General features: G+C 46.8%; 1 protein-coding gene and 1 long non-coding RNA gene across 3 annotated transcripts in view; one reads left to right on the top strand and one right to left on the bottom strand.

Annotated features, from left to right (window-relative positions):
- Lipc (lipase C, hepatic type) overlaps positions 1–22,640 on the top strand; it is a 126,113-nt gene extending 103,473 nt beyond the window's left edge. For both annotated transcript variants that reach the window (XM_087560426.1, NM_012597.2), the window contains 6 exon segments: positions 1,181–1,298; positions 3,302–3,535; positions 6,432–6,674; positions 16,858–16,975; positions 18,474–18,692; positions 22,407–22,640. In XM_087560426.1, coding sequence (XP_087416552.1) covers positions 1,181–1,298; positions 3,302–3,535; positions 6,432–6,674; positions 16,858–16,975; positions 18,474–18,692; positions 22,407–22,500 — 1,026 coding nt within the window. In that variant the 3' untranslated portion in view covers positions 22,501–22,640.
- On the bottom strand, positions 6,740–13,575 carry LOC120094202 (uncharacterized). Its single transcript, XR_015627832.1, has 4 exons — positions 13,519–13,575; positions 11,877–12,727; positions 7,524–7,585; positions 6,740–7,187 (listed from the first exon to the last, which is right to left on the bottom strand). It is a non-coding gene; the product is annotated as an uncharacterized LOC120094202 (long non-coding RNA).
- Positions 22,641–25,924: the final 3,284 nt, after the last annotated feature.

Genomic DNA, 25,924 nt, shown 5'->3' with positions numbered 1-25,924 from the left:
CCACCACCACCACCACCATCATCATCATCACCACCACCACCACCACCACCACCACCATCATCATCACCACCACCACCACCACCACCACTACCATCATCATCATCATCATCATCATCATCATCATCATCATCATCATCATCAAGTATTGGAGTGGGATGTCCACTGTGGATGGTGCCAGCCCTGGGCTGTGTATAAGAAAGCAGGCAGAGCAAGGCATGGAGAAAGACAGAATGCAGAATTCCTCCATTGCTTCTGGCTTAGTCCTATGTCCACATCCCTGCCCCAGCTTCCCTTCAGGATAGATTGTAAGCTGTAAGCTACAATAAAACCTTTCCTCTCCAAGTTGCTTTCAGTCAGCATTTTATCACAGCAATGAAAGCAGACTGGGACATATGGATATATGTGGATTCAGTCCAATACAAAATCATAAGGCATTATGAGAGATGAGTGAGCTGGCTAAACATGTTTAGGCCCTTGCTGCCAAGCCTGAGGACCTAAGTTCAATCCCCAATATCCCCATGGTAGAGAGAACTGACTCCCTCAAGTTGCCCTCTGACCTCACACACATGTGTACACACAGGAAAATGTCATACAATTTTTAAAACATTGGGAAAGAAAATTGAGATTTTCCTCAAAATATTTAAACTTTAAATGCATTTATCCATCGTGAACCCTGTAGACGACAATGTCCTCTCACAATGTCATACCAAACAAATGCACATGTGTTCTGGAAGCTGTGATCCCAGTTTGGATGCCCCAGTGTAGCCTATGACAACTATACTTCACTCAGTATAGCTCGGAGAACTCACAATTTTAGATACATGTGTCCTAAGGAATCTAGACACAGGTGGAAGCCATCAGTCCTACACAGGTGTGGCATCCCACCTGAACCTTGAAAGGCAAATACGAGGGATCCCCACTTTCTGTGAGATCCCCAATGGCCAGGCGAAACCAGGCAGGCCAGAGGCAGCAACCACCAGAACATCCCAAAGAACTGCCACCCTCACACCCATCACCCAAGATGACAGTGAGGTGACAAGCCAGTTTCCCATAATAAGGCACCCGATTGGTGCGTATCACCAAGCATGGGTGGGTGCCCCAGGGAAGCAGGCCCTATGGAAGGCTCTTGGCTGCATCCCCTCTACCCAACCATTCCCTCCACCCTGGCCCTGTCTTGCAGGAATCTATGAAGTTTTCTCGGAGCAAAGTTCACTTAATTGGGTACAGCCTGGGAGCACACGTTTCAGGATTCGCAGGCAGCTCCATGGGTGGGAAGCGCAAGATCGGAAGAATCACAGGTATGTCCGATGTCAAGGGGTGTGGCATCCCATCTGTGACTCCAGACTAGAAAGGCAAAGACAAGAGACCCCATAGCAAGCTGCCAAGTCCTGTAAACTCTGGGTTTGTCTGAGAGACCCTCATTGAATACGGTGAAAGAGCAATCAAGGATGATTCCAGACATCAATCTGCAGGTGTCATGTGCATACACACCCACCCACATGTAAACACACACACACAGGCACACATACACACAAACACATGCACACACATACATACACACACACATGCACACACAAACACACACACACAGAGCAGTACCCACCCACATGTAAACACACACACACAGGCACACATACACACAAACACATGCACACACATATACACACACATGCAAACACACACACACACACAAAGCAGTACCCATCCACATGTAAACAAACACACACAGGCACACACACACACAGATACATACACACACAGAACAGTACTCACCCACATGTAAACACACACACAGGCACACATACACACAAGCACATGCACACACACACACACAGAGCAGTACCCACCCATATGTAAACACACACACACAGGCACACATACACACAAGCACATGCATACACACACACACACACACAGAGCAGTACCCATCCACATGTAAACACACATACACACAGACACACACACACACACACACACACATATACACAGCAGTACCCACTGACATGTAAACACACATACAAACAGACACATAAGAGTGCACACACACATACATATGCATGCACACACACACAGGACCACACAAGGGTGCCCACACATGTAAACATGCACATACATATATACACACATGCACACACACAAGAGTGCACGCACACATACACATGCATGCATACATACACAGGCCCACACAAGGTGCTCACATACATGTAAACATGCACACACACACACACACACACACACACGCACACACACACACACAATGGAAGAGGAAAAGAAAACAAAACAAAACAAAGAATTTTACAAAGTGAGCCACTAGCCACTATCAGGTCCTGCCTCAACCTTCCCTGTGGCTGACATTGTCACATCCCAGCATTATAACCAGGCCACCCACAAAGGAGACAGCAGGAGGCTCCTTACTCTGGAGTCATCTTGCTGTTAGCCTAAAGAAAGAAATATGGATGTCACCAAGGCTGCAGGTGGGCTGGAGAGCAAGTGACCTCCCTGCTCACTGTCAGTTCCTCCCTCAGCAGCAGCAGAGACGGTAGCTCCAGCTGAGGCCTGCCACCAAAGGACCTCTTTGGACAAGTCAGGAAGAGAGCCTGGGGTGCATCCATACCCTCCCCCGAGCAGTCGGCCAGGAGCCAGGCTTGTTCCTGGGAGCACGTCTGTCACTGGAGCCTGGGCTTAAGAAGGCCCTACAGGGTCACATTTCCACCCCTTCCTAAGGTTTTGTTCTGTACGCTCCATAGGATGACATGAGCCCAGGAAGTCAGCTTGTTCAAAACTACTGACAACACACAGGCAAACAAATTCTTACTTCACCCAAGAAGTCAGAACTGCACAGAATGAGCGCCGTGGGCTGCTGCTTTTTATGCAAACAGATGCTGTGGAAACTACCAGGGGAGGCACTTAAAATTGATTTGCTTAAATAAATCAAGCATTCGCTCATAACCTCATTGTTAGTTCTGATCCTCTCTGCAAAGCTCTTTCCTCTTAGAACAATGCCTGGCCTGGGTAATTGTCAGCGCCATGAATTACCATGGCTTTGCAGCAAAAAGCGGTTACAGTAAGAGGTTCTAGATAGAGAAGCACCAAGCACTTGTTTTCTTCCTTCTAGCTCAGAAAAGTGAAATGATCAAAGAGCTCACAGGAGAGCCTTCAGTTCCCTACCATCACCACGACCACCACCACCTTCTCCTCCTCCTCCTCCTCTTCCTCTTCTTCCTCTTCCTCCTCCTACTCTTCCTCCTCCTCCTCCTCCACTCTCACCACTAATCTAACCTGGCTTATATTTTCCTCTCAGGGCTGGACCCTGCAGGACCTATGTTTGAGGGAACTTCCCCCAATGAGCGCCTTTCTCCAGATGATGCCAATTTTGTGGATGCTATTCATACCTTTACCAGGGAGCACATGGGTCTGAGTGTGGGCATCAAACAGCCCATTGCCCACTATGACTTCTACCCCAACGGGGGCTCCTTCCAGCCTGGCTGCCACTTCCTGGAGCTCTACAAACACATTGCAGAGCATGGCTTAAATGGTAAGAAGGGAAGATCATAGTCTAGAGCCTCAGCCAGTTTCTCACTCTCCTGAGGCCTCCAGGAGATCCTCATGCAGCTCCTATGAACGTTCATACAGCAAGGCTAGCGACCCAGATGTTGGAGAGCTGGTGGTCCCCAGGCAGCTGCTCCCCATGACAGTTCAGAGGGTCTTGGAGACCAGGTGGGGAAGCACCGAGTGACACAGGAAGCTGCCCCGGGGGGCACTAGCCCTTGTGAGAGCCAATTTAGCCCTACCTGATGTTCTCTCTTTTTTGGAACTTTCCACCGGTAGGGGCTTTCCCTCTTCAGAGCCACAGGAGGGTATATGTAATATACCTTGGTCTTTCCCATGCATGTGTGTATGTGTCTGTGTGAGTACATGTATGTGTATATGCGTGTATAGATGCACATGTGTGTGCATTTGTGTGGAGGTGAATACTGAAGCTAAGAAGACAGCCCCATCTTGTTTTTGTTTGGGGTTTGTTTCTTTCCTTCTTTTGAGACATGGAGTCTCACTGGCTTAGTTCTCACTAACCTGGCTGGCCCAAGGATCTGCCTACCTATGCCTCCCCAGCATGGGGTTTACAAGCATACTACTATACTTGACTCCCATCCAGGGGTTGTGGGATTTGAACTCAAGTCCTTGTGCTTGTGTGCCAATCCCTTTACTGACTGACCGATCTCCCCAGCCTAGGCTTCGGTATCCTTCCCCATGGCCAGAAGGCCGTGCCAGCTGATCCCATGTGGCATGATTGAGCTTGTTCCATACAACTTTCTGCTGCAGATCCATCAACATGCACATTGATAACATATACCAGTGTTATAAGTAGGGTTAAGAGGGGATTAAAGAACAGGCAAGCCAACAGCAACCACAGCTTCCAGGCATGTGTAAACTGCATGCATCCCAGATTTCTCGTGTTAGATGTCACCTGAGGAGAGCGGGTCACTCTATGACAGCTGGAGACCTCAACTGCACACACGAGCTTCCCAGTCCCACTCCCAAATCCAGGCTGAGCACACCCCGTGAATTCCATCCCTACCCTCGCCTCTCCGGTATCAAAAAGACCTTCGCACACCTCACTGCCTCACCAACTCCAGTTGGCAGCACTCCCAGCCTTCTGCCTCACCCCAGAGCCTTCTGGGACTTTCCCCTTATCTCCCTTTACATCTTCCCAGGGTCACTACCCCTACAGTCAGCAGCAGGCCTCAGCCGATTCACCCACTCTTGTCTCAAAGCTACATCCTCTCCTCACAAAGCTCAACCTTAAGATAATGTTTGGTCGCCACTTGCCCGGTAAGCACGCGTTGTTCAGTCACTTCTGGTTTCCCTTGAGCTAAACTTAAAATGACATAACTGTCTGCACCCTGCTTACCTAACAGCAGGTAAGGAGGAGCTGTGAGTCCCTCACCCCTTCTTTAAGGTGCTCTCATTCCCCAGCCACACCCGTACCGAAGGCAGCTTGATAAAGCTTCTCACCATTGCCCCCCGCCCCTGAGGAAGCTCCCAAAAACTGTGAATGTCTTTGAGGCTGTTTTCTCCTTTGTTACAGCAGCAGGGGCTGGGCATTGCTGGGGAGACATGAATGACTGAGTGGACAGCAAGCAGTGTGCCCTCCTAATGGGCACTCCAAAAGTGGAGCTGCTGGTGGCGGAGATAAAACACTGGGGGAATGGGTCCAGGCGAGATGACCTATGCCTGACCTTGTTTAAGGTGTTACTGTGGTAGTTCCCTGACATCCCTTTAGAAAAATTGGCTGCAGATGATTAGATGTTAGAAGGCTTTCTTTAAAAAGGTCAAATTTCATGATGGGAGGGTGGGTCTAAAGCTTCATAGGCAGGGTGCCTACCCAGAAAAACCTGGGTTCCAGGACCTGCTCTGCAATAACCCCAAGCACTGAGTAACCTCGGCACTCAGAAGCAGAGGAAACCAGGAGTTCAAGGCCAGCCTATGCAACAATGGACCCTGTCTTAAAAGAAAAAGGTTGATGGAGCAGAAAGAGAGTTTAGTGTTTGGGGGCATTTACCTTGCAAGCTAGACGATCTGTGTTGGATTCCCAGAACCATGGAAAGGAGGAAGGAGAGTGTTGACCTCTGAAAGCTGTCTTCCGATTTCAGCACTTGCATTGTGACATGTACACATGTGTACACACACACACACACACACACACACACACACACACACACTTTTAGTCTTTTATTTCTATTACATTTTATTTATTTTGTGTTCGTTGGGGCGAGGGATGGCTGTATATGGTGACAACTTTTGCTCTCTATTCACCGTGTCCTAGTCACAGAGAGCACATGCAGATCTTCGGGTTTGGCAGCTAAAATCCTCTCTTCGGTAGGCCATCTTGTTATGCCCCCAATCCCCTTCGGCCCCAGAATATTAAACTCATAAAAATTTTGCCTTGGGGATTGGGCCCCAGACCTGGTTGTGATAAGAAGAGAGGAAGCCCTCGGCCATATCCAAGTAACTCCCCATTCAGACCTAGGCTCTGGGCCTTTCCTAGCCATGTGGGGATGGATTCCTCAGAAGTGAGCTGTGCTGTCTTGCTTTATTAAGCATTTGACTTTTTCCTAGTAACATGGAATGCTCATAAAAGCACTTCCTAATGCATCCTACCACAGCAGGATGATCTTAGTGTGGGACCTACAGAGGTCTACTTTCTTTAGCTTTCTGTTGCGACAGATGCCTGTTGTCTGGGAGAACTCAGCAATCCTGCTACACACACACACACACACACACACACACACACACACACACACCTGCCTAGGTCTGAAACCATGAGTTATTTGTTGTGTTGTTTTGGGGTTTTGGTTGGTTGGTTTTTTGTTGTTTATTTTGATGCCACTTGGGCCTTAGAGTGCTAATGGTCTTCTTGTCCCGTGTCTCAGCCATAACCCAGACCATCAAATGTGCCCATGAGCGTTCTGTGCACCTCTTCATTGACTCCTTGCAACACAGCAACCTGCAGAACACAGGCTTCCAGTGCAGCAACATGGACAGCTTCAGTCAGGGTCTATGTCTGAACTGCAAGAAGGGCCGTTGCAACAGTCTGGGCTATGACATCCGCAGGGATCGGCCACGCAAGAGCAAGACACTCTTCCTCATCACCCGAGCCCAGTCCCCCTTCAAAGGTGAGTGTTGTTTAAATATCGGCCCGCGCCTGCCCTTCCGGATAAAGCACACCAAACCAACATGGTTCCACGTGGAGAGATTTAATGGGAGAACGAGACAAGGGAAAGGGGTGAGAGAAAGAAGAGAAAAGAGAGAGGGGGAGGGCAGAAGGAGTCTATCTTTTATTTGGAATGTGTCGTAACTACTCCCAGGTGGAGTTGGGAATTGAACCTAAAGGTTTACTGGAAATGTATGGCTGTTGCCATGGCAACAGTAACCAAACGGTGTCGCTGTGGGAGGTAAAGGCAATTCTTGATACCAACATTCCTCCCTTTTTCTTATCATAAAAAGAAGGGAAAGGGGGAAGGGGAAGCTGGTGGTGAAGGGGGGATAAGTGTCTCTTAGGCTACTTCCTGCTGTCTTGGGACATCGTCAATGTCCAGGTACAGCTGACTTTCACCATCACAGCCCACTTGGTAAATGTTCGCATCAGGCTCCTCAGTGGACAGCGGCTGGTAATCCTGTAACAGGAACTGATTAATAGTTTGATTAGAATTTTTTTGTATCTGTTGTTGAAGGAATGTAGAGACAAGATTAATGAGGCAGGGAGCGAATAGTAACTCCAGGAAGAGGACTAGAAAGGGCGTTATGAAAGGGAGCGTCCACTTCCATATAGGGCTTTCAAAAGTCCAGGAACTGGAGCAAAAGGCGGAATGACAGGTTGGTGCCATTTATGAGGTGGGGGGGGGGTGTTTGTCCAGTCTTAGAGTTGGCTGTTGCTAGGCGACTGTAGAGCGAAGCATACCTGGCTGTTCCCAGGTAGCTGTAGTGGTGGAGCTTAGACAGAACACCAACAGCGAGTGTCCTACCTTAGAGGTTCCAGAACTCTTCTGGGCTGCAGCATCAAGAGAAGGAAGTCAGGGAGGAAGAGCTGTAGGCATGAACAAACTTGTAAGGACCAGTCAACGCTCTGCTCCAAGAGGTCACTAAGTCTTTTAGCATTGTCTCACCTACCAGTGACCCTCCCAGTGCCCTTGTCCACTAACAAGCGCCCCTCTCAGAGACTTGGTGCAGTTCAGCAGTAGCGAATTCGTTGGAAACAATTATTTCTCTTTATTTCAGTAAACTGTCTTGCTCCAGGGACATCTAACAAGGACAGTACCATATTGCTGTGGAGGGGACTTACCAGACTGCCTAAAACCAGTCAGGGATAAGGCTGGAGCCTATGCTCCCAGTCTCCCAGTTCTTCATCCCTTCCAATGAGCAAGACTCTCGTGGGTCCGAGCTACTGTCCCTCACCATGGAGATCGATGTGTCTATAGCCATATCAGATTGTCCTGGGGAAGCTATAGATGACACCCTGGGAGACTTACCTGTTCAATTCTGCAATCAATATATCAACATCCATAAGGGTAGCCATCCACTCCTACATGGCTATGTAAACACTTTTTCATTACTTTTATCTATCATACAATGTTCTACAGTACGCTTATGGCCATCAGAGAACAACCTGCAGAAGTCAGTTCTCTCTGTCTACCATGTGGGTCTCGGGTTGAATTCAGGTTATTGGGCTTGTTGGCAAGCACCTTTGCCTTCTGAGCCTCATTCTAAACCCTGATTTAAATACTTCAGAAAAGAAAAAGCAAAGCAGGATGCCATTCCTCATGCCAACACCCACTCAAGGGCTCTGAGAAATGCATGGCTGCTAAATCAGACAGCACAGAAATGAAACATTCCAATCTTGCAAAACATTCTACTGGTGGTGCAGGTACAAGCGTTTAATGCAGGCCACGTAACTGCTCCTTCTCCAGTGACCTTGGTCACCTCTGATGTGGGCTTCTGGATACCACCATCATTTTGAAAACTACTTGTAGAACCTTAAAAAGAACACGTTTGCTCAACTTCAGTGTACAGAGAGAGACATGTAGTAGTGCTGGACATTTTTGATCAGGGTCTGGTATGACAAGGTAAATGTCACCTCCTGATTAAATTGGCCCACATCCCCCTGGCTCCTGAGATACTTGACAAAACCACCAGAGAATCTATCTTTCTACAACCCTCCATGCCAGAACTCAGGTAAACACCACTAAGTGCAGCTTTGGCAGAAGCAGAGCTGGAAATGGCCACCAGTGGATCTAGGTAATTTATCAGTCCTCACTCTCTTGGGAGGAACCGGTTCCAGCTGGAAGGCTGTTTGTAAAGGATACGGAGTCTGTATTAAGCCTTGCTTAGCTAATGCTGGGTTGGAGTCACCGGGCTCTGAGTACTCAGAGGAGGTAGCCTGGTAGAGGGAGAGACACTTGATGGAGATGTGGGCCTCTGCCTGGCATCGCGCTGGATTTATTATCACAGTAACGGGATAGGGGTGGGGAGACAGAGACAGGGAATGCCGCAATTTATGGGATGTGTTTCATTGAGATTTCCTAGAAGTACTTTGAGATCAGAGGGTTGACGTCACTTGTGAGTCGTAGATACCATATCTATATATTGTATACTGTATGCTATATAATGTATACTATATCTAGTTGAAGCTGGCTTGGCTTTGAGTCTTTGCTCCTTTAGCTTCTTACAAGACTCCAAAGTGTCTGACCCAGACCCAGAGTGACCTCATTTCTCCCTGACTCCCAGGACTTCCTCTAGGTGACCGACCAGTCAAACAGCCACTAGAGAGGTCCGTCTGTCTGACTTTTCTCAGCTAGTTCTTTGGAAGCTTTCACTATAATCAAGGATGAGTTTCAAAGGAACCAGTGAGAAAGATCCACATAAGGAAGGCCAATTTGTGGCTGCAAAGTAAGGAGTGTCAGCAAGTGTGGGGATGGGCCCCTAAAAATGGGCCTTTCCACTGGGTCTCATCTGCCTGACCAGTCCTGCAGAGAGGGCATCTCCTAGGAGGCAGAGACACCCACCACTTTCAGGAGCTGTGAGGAGGGTTCCATCTCAAAGACAGGCGGTTGAGTCCGCCAAAGAGGACACAGGGTGTTGGTGGCAAAAAAAAAGAAAAGAAAAAAAAAGAAAAGAAAAAAGAAAAAAGAAAAAAAGAAACAAACTCTGGGCCCTGATTTCCAGCTGAGGACTGTTATTACCACAATACAATGAAGACCCACAGCAAAAGTTGTTGAAAACAGCCAACCAACACAATTTCTCACGAGTATACACACATGCATACATGTACACATTCAAAAGCATGTACCCATAGGCAAACATATATGTTTATACATATCTACACATATACACATGTATATATACACACATGTACATGCATAAACATACACACATTTATAAACATAAATGCATACACATACATATATACTTGAATGAACATGCATCTGCATACATATACACATGAATACAGCCATCTACACATTTTAAAACATATTTATTATATATAAACACGTACATGCACATACAGAAATATACATACACACAAAAATATATACTTGTACACAGATACAGAGAGATAATCATACACATGAATATATAAACACATGCACAAACAAACCATATACATATATGTGTAAGTGCATACATACATGCATATATATGTATATACATATACACACATACATTCAGATACATGCATGTGAATGCATACATGCAGACACACGGAAGCATGTATACACGTGCATATATACTCTGATGCACCACACACCAATGTATAGATATATCGACACAGACACATATGCACTCTTACATATTACCCTATCTTCTCTCTTAGGCAGTCGATAAAACCCTAACAAGCTACCCACCAAAGGGGCAGGTGCCCAGTCTTGTTGCATCTGGGCATCAAGCTATTGGGGCCCTAAGTGTTGAACTTAGATATGGCTGCTAGAATACACATCTCACATACATGTACTTATACAGTCCCTCGCCCTGCTCTGGGTCAATGACTCCCATCCCCTGCCTCAGCACTCAGGGCCACACCATCCTTGGGCCCTTAGTCCTATGAGTGTCAGCTATCCTGAAGTTTAGGAGCAAGTTCTTAGCACTGCAGGAAAGCGCTGGGTAGCTCAGGCCTATATCTCAATGAGGTAAACTCCATGCCAGGGGAGCAAATGCCTCTGTGATATTGGCGGAGAGGGCCGTAAGAGCTCGGAGCTACTCATGGTTCACAGCAATAACATAAATAAATAAAGGACAGGAAACAAAACGTTTACCTTTCACAAATTCTATACCTTGGGTTCGCCATGGCCACTATGAGAAGAAAATTCTTGGTTTTTGTTTATTTTAATACATTGCACTAGGAGAGTCCACAGGAATGATAATCCAGGATTTTTTATGGCATAGGCTCACCCCAGATTTCTCTCTGAAGGGAGTCACCTCACCTCATTCCAGGTCAGCAGACTCCTGCAGGCCTTTTATCTACAAGATGTGAATCCATTTCTCCTGTCAGAACACAGGCTTCTCTGGACTCTTTGAAGTCACAGGGTAATTTTTGGGGGCAAATCATTTTATTAGCAACCCAATTAAACACATCATAAGGTGAGCAAGCAAAGCCGTCATGCTCTCTCCCCTAATCTCTGTAATTCTACCAGAATTAATAAAAATGTTTATACGCATTCAAATAGAAATAAATTAGTTCTTGGCTAGGGGCTGAACTCAGAGTCCTGCACATGCTAGATGAACTCTCTCCCTGCTGAGCTGAATCCTGACCTAAAATGCTTTTTCGTACTTCAAGATTCTCCAAAAGGGTGGCCGCGTTCATGCAGAGTTCCAGCGTAGACGTGGAGTCTGCAGGAGTGCTCTGTGAATACCAGTGGCCCTGACATCATGGAGGAATACCCACCCCCACTCACCCACCCACCACACGCATGCACGCACGCACACACGCACCCGAGAGCACCCACACACCTTTATCATCCCATTATATCATTTTAACTGTTTTGAGTTTTTAAGGCAGGACCTCAGTATGAACCCTAAGATGGCCTCAAACTTGTGGCAGTCCTTCTGCCTCAGCCTTCCAAGGTCTGGGATTGCAGATGTGTGCCACCACATCTGGCTTTCTACCTTCGTATTCTGGTCTCCCGACCAGTCCTACTCCCAGCAGCCACACAGCTCTCCCATCATAGATTGTGTGAGCTCATGGGGCCTTGATGATCAGGTCTAACAGAGTACTGCCCCCCAAAATCCAGACTGCAGCCTCCCAGATGTGGAAATCTGTCTCCTCCCATTGAGCACTTAGGAAGAGTCAGCATATATCTAATTTAGGAACAAGAAACTCTCACCCAACAGGAGACAGGAAAGAGGTCTCTGATGTAGGGTCAGTTCATGATGGAGGTCATCAGGGGAGGGTGCGGGGAAGCTATTTTCCCTGGGCTACTTCAGGGTCAAGCATTTGCCATTGATTTCAAAGGGTACCCAAGACTTGCCAGACACCAACATTAGTTGACAGGAGAAGGGTCTTTTGCAACCAGAACTCCTGGTTTGGAATTCCATTCCTCTTTTCACCATCTGGATAACTGTAGATCTCTAATCCCTCTGAAATTCATCAAGACCATCAGCATCCACCAGTGTAGGGCTTGGCTGAGAAACAGGCCCCCACTGTCTGGCCTGGGTCTTCGGAAGAAAGCAAGTGGAACTCTTCGGGGGAGGGGATAGAAAGGAAGTTGGCAAGGGCTGTGGCAGCACCTGAATGTGACACAGGGGCGGGGGAGGGGGAGCAGAGGAAAGAGCAGGCCTTGGGAGGTCCCAGAAGAGCTGAGAGGAGGGAGGGGCTGGTGCTGACTGTGGAGGTGCAGCTGTTGGAGAGTCAGCTCCAGAGCAAGCGGGGGCAGAGGAAGGTCACTGGCTTCTCCGTTCAGCACCTCCCTAGTGCCCAAACCCACCCAGAAGCCAACTGGCAAGAGAACATGCAGATACTGCCAGAATCACATTCCAGGTTCAGAGCTAGGCAGAGAAGAGGAGGGGGGAGAGGAGAAAGGAGGAGAAGGGAGGGAGAGAGGAGAGGAAAGGGAAGGGGGAGGGAGAGGGGAGAGGGGAGGGGGAGGGGGAGGAAAGGGGAAGGGAGGAGGAAGGGGGGAGAGGGGAGAGGGTGAGGAGGAGGTGCTTGTGTGTGTAGGGGACCCCAGGGGGGTACCTGCAGCAAAAGACAGACAGCATGTTGTCATTATTTGATTTCACTAAGAGAACCAAATATGAGGGTTGGGTGTGTGGCTCAGTTGGTAGAGACCTCACCTAGCCATGCATGAAACCCTGGGTTCAGTCCCCTGCACTGCATAAACGATGCGGTGTTACGGATTGGTAATTTCAGTGCTTGGGAGGCAGAGGCAGGAGGATTCTCAGTTCAAGGCCAACCTCTGTTACAAAGCAAGTTCAAACTAGCCTGGGCTATCTGAGACCCTGTTTCAGAAAAACAAAACTGAAAAAAGAGAACCAAAAACTAAGGGGGCAGGTGGATAAAACAGTATGTCGGGGTGTAGCTCTGTGTGCCCCAGAGAAGGCCCTTGATTGTTCTTTCTCATTCCAGTCAGGGGAGGGGAGCTTTAACGCAGTGTCCTTCTTTATGGACCTTTGACAAAGAGCCCACTATGTGCTTCATAGGTGTCTAATGAATTCTATCGTTTTGTGATGATTCCAGCAGTGACAAGATTTCCTCCCCTAAGATCGTGCTCAGTGAAGCCCACCAGACGTGTCAGACGGTGGCAGGTCTCACTGCCAGCTCCATTGAGGCCAGGGTTCTTGTTCTCTTGACTGCTTCTTTTTTTTTTTTTTTTGGTTCTTTTTTTCGGAGCTGGGGACCGAACCCAGGGCCTTGCGCTTCCTAGGTAAGCGCTCTACCACTGAGCTAAATCCCCAGCCCCACTTGACTGCTTCTTAAGCACTTTGCTAGACTCCTTTTCCCAAAAAGAGAATAATTAAAATACTTACTGTAAAAGGTGTGGCTCTTGGAGAACAGCCTTCTCCAGGGAAGTGGTTATAGACTCTGGCGATATCCTGTCTCCTGGGTCTTCTGGGACTATGTGGACTCCCACATCCTGTTGTGTTAAGTTCGCTCTTATTTGCCGTAGACAATTTCAGGCACTGTGCTTCTAAGTGTAGCTTTTCTTTTCTTCCATAAAATGAAATTGCTTGGGAAAACATCTTTTAAAATACTTATTTTTAAATTGTTTGTGTGTATGTGTGTGTATGTATGTGTGTGGCATATGAGTGCAAGTGTGTGTGTGTGTGTGTGTGTGTGTGTGTGTGTGTGTGTGTGCGCGCGCGCGCATATGAGTGCAGGATCCATGGAGGTCAGAAGAGACTACAGGACCTCTGGAGTTACAGGCAGTTGTGAGTGCTAAGAATCAAACTTGGGTCCTCTGCAAGAGCAGTATATGCTCTTAACTACTGAGCTATATCTTCAGCCATCTCTCCAGCTCTTGGGAAACAAAAACAATATCTTTTAGTGGCTTCTAAGAGTAAGTCACATGGTCTCGGAGTCAACTATCCAACTTTACTATTGGTCGTTATAATGACCAACAGTCATTAGTCACCAGAAGGCAAGCAATGTGCTTTGCTTTCTAGAAGCCTCCATTTCTTCCTTCAGGCGATGACCTCACCAGGAAGATTAAGCCAGAAACAATGTGACGAAAACTAAGTCCATTGCACAAGAAGCTCAGCCTCTGTGACGCAGCAAAGCATGACACAGCAGCTGCCAAGACTGTAATGAATAGCAAAGCAGCATGCTCAGTCTTCCCAGCTACTCGGGAGGCTGAGGCAGGAGGATCACTTGAGTCCTGGAGTCTAAGACAAGCCTGCCTAATATAACCAAAATCCAGTCTTAGAAACAAGTCATTCTTTAACCAGTACTGATTACTTGATTTCTTTTTATTTATTCCATTTATTTGTTTGTTTAGATTTTTGAGGAAGGGTCTCTCTGTGTCGTGGCTGTCATGGAGCTTGCTATGTAGACCTAGCTGGTCTCACACTCACAGTGATCCTCCTGCCTCTACCTCCTTAGTGCTGAGATTAAAGGCATCCACCTCCACATGGCCCTGGTTTATTACTAGTTAAATAGTTATTTTGACTTTTTCTTCAACTTAAATCTCTTTTTACATTTTATCGTCTTTCTTGGGATATACAGAAGCTGTTGATAGGAGAGTTATTGATCTGGGGGTGGTTGGTCTCAGGATATAAACATTTAAGAGTTTAGCCACTGTAGTTAGGCTGTCTGAGCTTACATCTCTGTAATGCTACTTGCCACTAGCTGTGTGATCTTCAGAAAGTCACTGAACCTCTGTGTGCTACACATTCCTCTGTAAAATAAATGAATAGTAGTATTAGTTGCTGTGAGGGTTAAGTGAGATAATAATATCGCTTGCTGTGAGAGTTAAATGAGATAATACCTGCAAGTCACCTGGTGAAGCATTCAGTTCTACTCACTCATGCCCAATATCCTGGGGCTAAACATGCAGCCTACACCAAGCACCCCTATAATAAAAGGCTGAAGTGAAAATCTATAGCTCTGGGATATTCCATGCTTGGGAATACATCCACCTCCTGCTTGGAACAGCACAAGAGGCCAGCCCCCATCCCTTGCTTTGCCCACAACCCAGAGCACCTTCCCTAGTGCCTGCAGCCTGTGTCCTAGGCACATCTTCCCTCTCTGCCTTGGTTCAATTTATAGCACTGCCTACTCAGTACAGGGTCCTCCTGGCAACCACCAAACAGTGTAAGACCCCCCCATGCCCAGGAGCATCTGGGATAAGAAGCTAGGATCCTTCCTCCCACAGCTGTTACCCAAGTGTTTAGGGCTTGGTCTTGGGCCAGTAGCTCTGGTCTGTTTTTCACCTGCTGCTTCTTGTGACTTTGGAGTGTCCAGCTTGAGGTTCTGAGCACTGTGGTGCAGGGTCTGACTGTATTGAAGTAGGCAAGAAAAAAGCCAGAACCCTTCCAGAACCCTGCACACCGGATGACTGGCAAAGCAAACAGCTCGAGGCCCAGGAGATCTGGAGCCAGAGCCTGCCTATTCCCACAGGAATGCGGGCTCGGGGGACCTGCAAAAGCTTGATGCTAGGAACTGCCTAGAAGATGGCTATGTAGCCATTAAGGCCTGAGAGCACAATAGTGGGAAATGGCCCCATTGTCCAGTCCCTAAAAAGTTCATCTCTGTTGATTTGCTAAAGGGGACCATGGCCCGGTGTATGAAAGTCCAATATATGTACAACCTAGAAGCCAGTAAGAATGACAGTTCAGTTCTATTCTTCAGTGTGCCACTGTATGTGTGTGTGTGTGTGTGTGTGTGTGTGTGTGTGTGTGTGTGTGTGTGTGTGTGTGCTGTCCAAAGACCTAGGATGTCAGCCCTCAGGGACCTTCCACCTCTTTGAGACAAGGTCTTTCCTTGTCCTGGAACTTCACCAAGTTGTCAGGCTAGCGAGCTCCAGGGATCCTTGTGTATCTCCCTCTAATCTCACAGCAGCTGGGATTCCAAGCAAGTTCACTACACCTGGTTTCTTATGTGGAGAATGAACTCAGGGCCTCGCACTTGTGAGACAAGCCCTTTAATGGCTGAGCCATCTCCCTAGTCCCCAATCCCACTAGCTTTTGACAAACAGTATTTATTTCTTTTGTTTCTGTAGTGCTGGGGATAAAAGCAAGGCCTCCCACATGTCAGGTCTCTCACAGAGCTGTCCCCAGCCGCCATCATTTTGATTCCGTGTACAGTATGAGTCCTGTGTCATATTCGGGCTATATAGAAAAGGAAGAAGACTGATCACACCCACAGTCCCACCAATCAGGGGGAAAAAACTTGTTAACATTTTGGTGCCTAACCATTTAAACTTTTTCCTCTGCATTTTTAAATTAAAAAAAAAAGTACAGGAGTTTAAATTTGTAATTCCTATATAAATAGTTGAACAGGGGAGTGTATAACCCTAGTGCTATGGAAGCTGAGGCAGGAAGATTGTGAATCTGAGTCCAGCCCAGGTCCTACAAGATCCTGCCTCATTTAAAACGTGCACTCAGTTGGTAGAGTGCTTGCCCGGCATGTACAAAGTTCTGGGTTTGATCCCTAGTGCTGAATAAGCCAGGCGTGGTGGAGCATGCCTGGGATCCCAGCACTCGTGGAGGTAAAGCAGAAGGGTCAGAAGTTCAAGGCCATCCTCAGCTACATAGGCAGTTCAAGGCCAGCCTGGGCTACATGAGATACTGCCTCAAAAGAAGAAGTGGGGGGGTCCTTTTATTCCCTCCTCCCCATCTCGGCCCCTCTCTTCCCTCCTCCACTTCTAGTTTATCATTACCAGTTCAAGATCCAGTTCATCAATCAAATGGAGAAGCCAATAGAGCCTACTTTTACCATGACACTGCTGGGGACAAAAGAAGAAATAAAGAAAATTCCCATCACCCTGTAAGTGCTGGAGCAGCCCATCTGTGCTGATGGTGTTGTTTCTCTTACAGACTCTACTTTTCATTGGGGACTTCCCACCATGGCTGCCCCAGACATGCTGGTCAATGGGACACTTACCCAATCCTCTCTCATACTACATCTCAGGCTCACTCAGCTCAGGGAAGGAACTCTGAGCTCTATCTGTGAACGTGATGGCTCACCTTCGCCCGGTGAGCAAAGAGAAGCCAGAGGTGGTTCCACTCAGGTGTACAAAGCAGACAAGACCCAGGTTGGGAGAAGGTGTGAGGGAGGGGCGGAGGTCCTCACAGACTCCTGAACACCTTTCCAGTGAGTTCAGGAAAACGTGTCTAGAAACAAAACTGCAATTACTTCCCTCATTGAAAGTGTGCAAGCTCAGTCAGCCAGGAGAGCCAGCCCAATCCGACCACTGCCCCGTGACATACCTGCTCACACCAGCGGCCGCACAATACTTCACTCCTAGACCACCCCTTGCCCTAGCTTTCCCAGTCAGAAAATGACCACAACCTTTTCTGGCATCTCAACCCTCCCTAGAGACCCCCTCAGGAAGTGGCATGAGCTGAACATTCCTTTTAGGGACAGCTCTTAGCTTCCTAAAGATTGTCCCTAGCTTAATACTCACCATTGTAGTGCTCTGCTGGGAGGGTGTGTTGCAGGATTTACCCTTAGGGTGGGTGCTAACAGCCCAGCAGCTGTGTAGACACCCACACCATCTTTACTACACTTGGCAGAAGGAGCTGAGATGAGCCATTCCAGGGAATTCTCCATTCAACTGGCCTCACCTAGAGGAAGCGTTACCTCTGTATTGTCAATAATTTACCCAGAGAAGGGGTTGGGGATTTAGCTCAGTGGTAGAGCGCTTGCCTAGCAAGCACAAGGCCCTGGGTTCGGTCCCCAGCTCCGAAAAAAAAAATAATTTACCCAGAGAGATTGTTCTGGATTATAGAATCCACTGAGCTGGCCTCTCTCTCTCTCTCAGTGAAGGGACACTGTATGGTCTTGGAGACCGGTAAGCCAAACAGTAACAGTGCCTCACAGTAGCGTACCAGTCTTGCTGTGAGTCAATGAATCCTTTCCTATATATTTTTTCCTGTTCTGTTAATAGATGGTTCTGTTTATACTGAGAGGGCCCCCTTTCAGGAAAAATGTGTGGTATGGGTTGTCTGTGTGGAAGCTACAGAGACTGTCCAGACGTATCACTCAACCCCAGCAAGCTAAAAGATGTTAACTCCATTCATAACAGCAACATAGATCCTTTTTGATGTGATAATACAGAAAATAGTATGGCTTCCTGATTTTATTACTGGGGAAACCCTTTTCAGTTGGCCATATCTATTGCTAATATTGTTTATTAAACATTAGTTTTGGGGATGCAACAAAAACACCCACCAAAGTCACTTAGGTACCCAGCGTGTGTGCCTTGGTGGCACTTGGGTGCTACAGATAGACTCAGTTAACGGATTTCCTTCCTATTTTCAAGGGGCGAAGGAATTACCAGCAATAAAACCTATTCCTTACTTATCACACTGGACAAAGACATCGGCGAGTTGATCATGCTCAAGTTCAAGTGGGAAAACAGCGCAGTGTGGGCCAATGTCTGGAACACAGTGCAGACCATAATGCTATGGGACACAGAGCCTCACTACGCGGGCCTCATTCTGAAGACCATCTGGGTCAAAGCTGGAGAGACGCAGCAAAGGTGACAGTAACCTCTCCTCAGTCACAGGGAACGGGTATGGGAGCATCCTGGGTGATGGGGTGCAGGGGAAACATGGCCTCCCTTGCTCACTCAGCCCAGGGTGGAAGACAAAGATGAACACTAAGATCTTCTGACTGCTCAGTCGCTTCTTTCCAGCTGTGGCTGTCACCAGCAACTTCCTCTGGAGTCTGAGGCCTCACAAAGCCCAGGGTGCGGACAGGGCACTGGGGGAGGACTACTAGGAGCTACACATTAGGCTTTGTTGTTGAGCCAGAAAGGGGCCTGAGAGACTGCAATCCCAAGATCTGTCCTTCCTACCTCCCTTTCTTTTCCCGTCCCTCTCCCCCTTCTCTGTCTCTGTGTGTGCGTCTCTTTTTCTCTATATTTATTATGTTTCTTTCTGTCTCTCTATTTCTTTGTTTTACTCTGTCTCTGTCTCACTGTCTTTTCCTGTTTCTCTGTTTCTTTGTTTCTTGTTGTCTGCCTCCTCTCTCTCTCTCTCTCTCTCTCTCTCTCTCTCTCTCTCTCTCTCTCTCTCTGTCTCTTGTCATTCCCCCCACCTTCTGCCTTAGGTGCCAAAGAGTCACTGGGAAGCTTATTAAATATGCAGAGTTCTTGGGCCCACATGCAGAGCATCTGATCCAGTATCTTGAAAGAGACCTAGGAGAACCCTGAGGAAGCTTGATAAGAACAATGTGACCCCCTAAGACATGCCACTCTTTGTGTGTCATCAGTCCTGGCCCCAAAGTTCCTGGGGGAAAAGGGGGATTGGGATGGGAGTAGGAAAAGAAAGGGAAGTGTGGTCCAGTGGTGCTTACAGACTTAGCAGAGCAGAGGGATATTCAACATACTTTGCCATGGCAACCATCCTTTCCTATAGTGTGACAGGAACTTCTATGCTTCTGAACGACTTTTCCTAGCTCTGTCTTCTCTGTTCAAGAAATTCCGATTCCCTTTTTTGGCTTAGCAGAGATAGCAAACTTCTGAACTACATGCCTCCCTCAGCCTCAGTTTCTACTGCCTGAAGCCTGCCCAGGGTAGACTTATGCCTTGGTCCCTTATGCAACTGCACTGTGCGATTTTATCTCCCTGAAATGCAAAACCATAGCAGTTGCTGAACACATAGGCCACAGCTATCAAATGATCTCCACATGATCATTGAGACAATTAAACTGTTTTTCCTTCCCCTTAGCTATTCTTTCGAGACTTTGAGGGCCCTTTTGGTCCATAGTCCTCCTGAGCACTGCTCCTCTCCACAGTCTCCTAGCAAGAGATAATTGTTCACATAGGGGGCTGTTCATTGTGGCAGTCTGTCTGCCTTGCCCCGCGTGGTGGTATTAAACACCACACTGCTGTCAACACTGATGCACACCGTATGGTACTGAAGAAGAAAGGAGAAGAGGAAAAAGGCATAGTGAGCTCCCAGAGTACAGAGGACATGGGACAGAGTGATCTTAACATTAATCTCACATGACCTGACCGGGATAGCTGGATGCATGAATCTGGAGTCTAGGGCTCGCAGAAGTTCCATAGCTAGTGAGTGTCTCAGCCTAAATCTGCCTTGCCTGGGTCAGACTTTCTTGCTGGTATACTGTTTTAAGTAGTGCCTTTCTCCACTGGTCTGATTTTTCTCTAGCCCAATTGAGCAGAATTGCAACACTGGGTATTAATAATAAAGGTATATGCATTCCTTCCTTGGGGTTGTAGGATGTTCATGCTTAAAAGGGATGGAAAGCTTGAAAATTAGCCTAGTCAATGTTGTGCTTGCCTTACAAGCACAAGGACCCAAAGTTGGGTGTAGTGGGATGAACTTGCAATCTCAGTGTTAGGGAGGTGAAGACAGGTTGCCTGGGACTCCTTAGCCAGCCAGCCTAGCCTACTTTGGTGAGCTCCAGGCCAATGAGAGACTCTGTCTGAAAAGAACAAGTTGGCCAGTACCTGAAGAATGATGGTTTTCCTCTGGTCCCCAACATGTGCACACACACCTATGTGCACACATGTGAAAACACAACACACATAAAGGAATAATGGAGGGCAGGAACCCATGAGTTACAGCCTCTGTAGTTTTCTGAGTTGTAAATACTTCTATATGTGTACACAGTACCACATGGCACTGCGGAGGGAGGGGAGTGCACCTGCAAACACTTGAGCGGTAGCACTCAGAATAGACCCCAGGACACCATTAGGAAAGCAAGATAAATTAATTTTGCTAATGGTATGCCCTATCCACAGGCTTCTCCAATCTGAACGAACCTAGAAACTTGTCAGAATTCAAGTCCTGCCATAGCAGGCGTAGGTGGGAGCCCAGATTCCTCATTTCTAACAAGCTCGCAGCTGTTACTGATGCAGTCTGTGGACTTTGAATGCCACGATCCCATCATTTTGAAGTCCAGAAACACCAAAGACAGGTGGCTCAGGTTATAGAGACCTGGACTGGACTGCAGTAGGCTTTGAGGGGGCCATGGGCATTCTCAGGAAATAGGCAGTGAGCTAAACATCATGGCAAGCAAGGTCAGTCAAAATTCTGTGTTGGCCAGTCCTACTTCATAGCTCACCACCTGCATAGCCTCAGATAATAACTCTACCTCTTTAAGACTGGGGTCTGTGGTAACAAATGGAAATAAAGCTACCTATCTTATGGGACCAATGTTTAGCACCTTTGGGAATCCAAAGTCGAGACATAAACACAAAACCCTATACTCTCAACCACCCTTCTAAATGCAAGGGATAAAAGAAAAAGCAGGTTAAATAACTCACCCTGTGCCAGTAAGGAGACTGACAGAGAGCTAAGCGAATGATAAACAGACAGAGGTAGATGAATAGACAAAAGGATGGAGGATTATGTGGGCAGAAGGCTAGGTGGGTAGATGAGTAGAGAGAAGGCTAGATGATAGAGATAGATAGATAGATAGATAGATAGATAGATAGATAGATAGATAGATAGACAGACAGATGATAGATAGACAGATGATAGACAGATGATAGATAGATAGACAGATGATAGATAGATAGACAGATGATACATAGATAGATAGATAGATAGACAGACAGACAGACAGACAGATGATAGATAGACAGATGATAGATAGATAGACAGATGATAGATAGATAGACAGATGATACATAGATAGATAGATAGATAGATAGATAGATAGATAGATAGATAGATAATAGACAGGCAGACAGACAGACAGACAGACAGACAGATAATGAATAGAACAGTTAGATATAAAACAGCACTCAGGCCAAAATAATGGTCAAAGCAATCAGGTGGTTTCCTAAACAAACACCCTAAGGGGGCCAGTGTCAGCACCAATAGGTAGGAGGGCAGAGTTGCAGGCTCGGCCAGCAAGGCTGAACCCTGGGGAGCTGAGCCACATTGAGGATCTGTGGATGTCTGTCCTGGAGTAGGGGAACTGTAAAGAGAGAAACAACCCTCACCCTCAAGTCTTTGAAAACTGTTACTAGAAAACACAGAGGAAGCCAGCCCTGGGGGTCTCAATGCAGAGCCCTCTGAGGATTGCTTTCACTGGTTCAAGTTTTATTTTCCCTCTGAAGTTATTGAAAATATATTTAAACCTAAGAATCTAATGTAAAGAAATCATATCACATGCATTATACCGTCAGACTAGTATCCGATAAAAGAGGAAACACGGCAGTAAGCCCCATCTGAAACATCACACCGTGTTTGTTTGTTTGTTCATTTCTCTTCAGAATGACATTTTGCCCTGATAATGTGGATGATCTCCAGCTTCACCCCACCCAGGAGAAAGTCTTCGTGAAATGTGACCTGAAGTCAAAAGACTGAAGAAGCAAAAGAGCAGATGAGTCAAGAGACCCAAGCACAAAATAAATAGACTATTCTTTATCTGTAATGGTTGCCTTATTCGGAAGCCAAATTACACAAAGGATCATGCATAAACTTAAATAAAGCTGATATGTAAAGGAGGGTGTGTTTGGCTGTTATAAATTAAGCTTTCAAACTATACTGTATGAGATGGCTCAGCATGTAAAGATGTTTGCCTCCTTTTCTGTCCTTGGGGCCAACATGGCAGAAGGACAGACCTTATGTGCTCAAATGGACACACGTGAGCACACACATGCACACACACGCCACACACATGCACACACATACACACATACACACATGCACACACACACACACGCACACACACATACACATGCACACACACTCTGTAAAAACCGTCTTAAATTGAGCTTAAACACTGTTATACAACTATCTTCAAGTATTAGTACACTAAACATTTCCCGATTTCATCTCTGATTAGATGCTAATCTATGCAAATAAGTTCAAATGTAAGAGACATTTTATACTTGCTATTCCAATCAACAATGTCTTTTACAGTTAAGCCAATTTCCTCATAATCCCTTGCTATTTTTTTTTCTGACCAATTTTTGAACCATGCAGGAAACGTATTTCTTTAGTACACGATTGACATTCGATAAAACAAAATCTCAATTAACCCCTGCTTACAGGTAACTGTGCATCGGCCAAGGCAGTACCGTTCTCTAGAAGAAAAAAAATGTAAATCACAGAAAAGTTACTTCACACACATCAGGCACCTATCATACCAAGACTGACACAGAACTCTACTGCCCTTCTAGCAATAGCAGGGAATGCTGGACAGTTTGTATTTTAATGTTTAAATAACTAAATAAATGCAATTCTTTTCTTTCACTAATGCAACACAAGGGAAGGAAAAACTCAGGCTGCCACAGTTTCCCATGAACTGAATGCCTGCATCCCCAGAGCTCATGTGTTAAAGCTTCAGGCAATAATGTGGTGGTGGAGGTGAAGTTGTCAGTTCACCGAGCCCCTGGCTGCCTCTCCCTCTTTCTCCTCCCTCCTCTACTCTCCATCTCCGTGTACGTAGCAGGGACTTAGAGACAAAGGTTCACTGTCACCTCTGCTGCTCTGAGTACACAACTCTGATGCCTTTAAGAGCAGGCTTCCCTCCCCACCCCATGAGAAAATGGTATAAGGGATTTGGCAGACTCTAGGTACAAGCTCCATACTGCAGAGGACCTCTGAGTTCAGCTCCCTCGACTCATGTTGGGCAGCTCATAACCACTTGTAATCATAAATTGCAACTCTGATGCCTTCTTCTGGCCTCTGTAGACTCTGCACTCTGTGCACATATACACAGATATAGCATACATACACATACATTAAAAATAAATATATTGGGGTTAGGGATTTAGCTCAGTGGTAGAGCCCTGCCTAGCAAGCGCAAGGCCCTGGGTTCGGTCCCCAGCTCCGAAAAAAAGAAAAAAGAAAAAAAATGTATTTTTTCATTTGAAATGAAAGGGAATTAACATCCATCTCTTACTTGAAGCCATCTCTCCTGATGATCTTTCCCATAATGCCTAGCACACGCATCCACACCCCCAAGGCACCATCATGCTACCTCTGGTATAATGTACCATCCCTCCTAATCCTCTCCCCTCAGAGCCTGATCATGGCCTCAATGGACACCAGACCCTTTACCTTAATAACACTTATTCTAGGAGGTAATCGGCCTCAGAATCCTTCTCCATAAACCAACCAAACGCACATTTTCCTTTTTCACTATTATATTTGGAAAGTGATTAGAACTCAGCTCTCCTAGGCAGGGTTAGTGCCCTAGAAGGGGATAAAGAAACCTGGGCCCTCAGCTCTCCACCATTTGAGAACATGGGACTATGCACTCACCAGAGCACAGATGTGCAGGCAGCCTGGTCTCAAAGCTCCCTGGTTTCAGACATTGAGAGACGACTAGTTAAGCTGTGACAATTTGCCATAGTTGCCAGAACAGAGTCTGTCCATATCAAAGCTCCATTTGCCCCCAAGATAGTTTTAAGCAGCAAATTCTATCACCAAAGCACGTGATGAAAGTGGGTTCGAGGCATGGTTATTGGTTGGATGAGTGTCTGAAGGAATTCAGAGAAGTATGCTGTGTGCGTTAGACTGGGATGCACAGAGGCTCCACACAGCCCATGCCTCACATGCTTTCCACCAGAGCTCAGGAAAGAAAGAAAGCCCAACGAGATGCTTGCCCGTTACTCATCCATTTTAAATTATCTCAAGTATCTCCAGATAGGAAGCCTTCCGTTACTAAGAGAATACTATGCGGCTGTGAACATGAGTCAAAGTCCCATGTCCTCACCCCAGCCCTGAAAAAGAATGTGGTCTGACTGGGCCTGGGGAGGCATCAAAGCAACTGGGACTGAGCACTAAAGCAAACACTTCTGGGTGTTGAGGAGACACCGTAAATGCGTTCAGTAGGATGCAAGCATAGGACAGAACTGCACTATCTATGTCTTAGGATTTCTCTTGCTGCAAAGAGACACCGTGACTACAGCAACTCTTATAAAGAAAAACATTTAACTAGGGCTGGTTCATAGTTCGGAGGTCCAGTACACACACTGTAGTCATGGTGGGAAGAATAGCTTTGTACAGGCAGACACGGTGCTGGAGAGATAGCTGAAAAGTTCTACTCCTCTACAAGCAGCAGGAAGAGAGGGTATGTGCAAAGAGTCACTGGGCCTGGCTCCAGCACTTGAAATTTCAAAGCCCGCCCCCAGTGACACACTTCCTCTAACAAGGCCACACCCACCCAAGGCCACACCCACCCAACAAGGCCACACCTCCTAATGCCACTCCCTAAGCATTCAAATAGTAGTCTAGGAAGGCCATTCTTTTTTTTCTTTTTTGGTTCTTTTTTTCGGAGCTGGGGACCGAACCCAGGGCCTTGCGCTTCCTAGGTAAGCGCTCTACCACTGAGCTAAATCCCCAGCCCCTAGGAAGGCCATTCTTATTCAAACCACCATCCTCTGTCAGGAATGGATACACCTGGAAGAACTCTAAGCAAAAGCAGCAAACTGCTATAGCCACTCCAGGAAGGAGGGAGGAAACCATGGTGTCCTGTTCCCCCAGTCCCGAGACAGCCAGCCGTATTCTGCTTCATCTCTAGGTAGTGCTGATGCAGATCTTCATGGTGGCAGCCCTTCTACAAACCGTGCATAGGCACTTTGCGCATGCTGTGTATAAATACCACATTTCACATGATGGGTAAAAAACAAGAAATGAAATACAGAGTTAAACACATTCCTACTACAGAACCGTGTCTTTCTGACATTTATGTAAATTTCACGGGCGATATAGTTAGCAATTATTTCATCTTTAGCAAGAGGATTTTTGAAGTGACACATACGTCATAACATTTTGGGCC

Source organism: Rattus norvegicus, chromosome 8 (genome assembly GCF_021556685.1).
Source record: "Rattus norvegicus strain SHRSP/BbbUtx chromosome 8, alternate assembly SHRSP_T2T, whole genome shotgun sequence".
Taxonomy (NCBI): Eukaryota; Metazoa; Chordata; class Mammalia; order Rodentia; family Muridae; genus Rattus; species Rattus norvegicus.
This window is presented reverse-complemented; position numbering and strand designations above follow the sequence as displayed.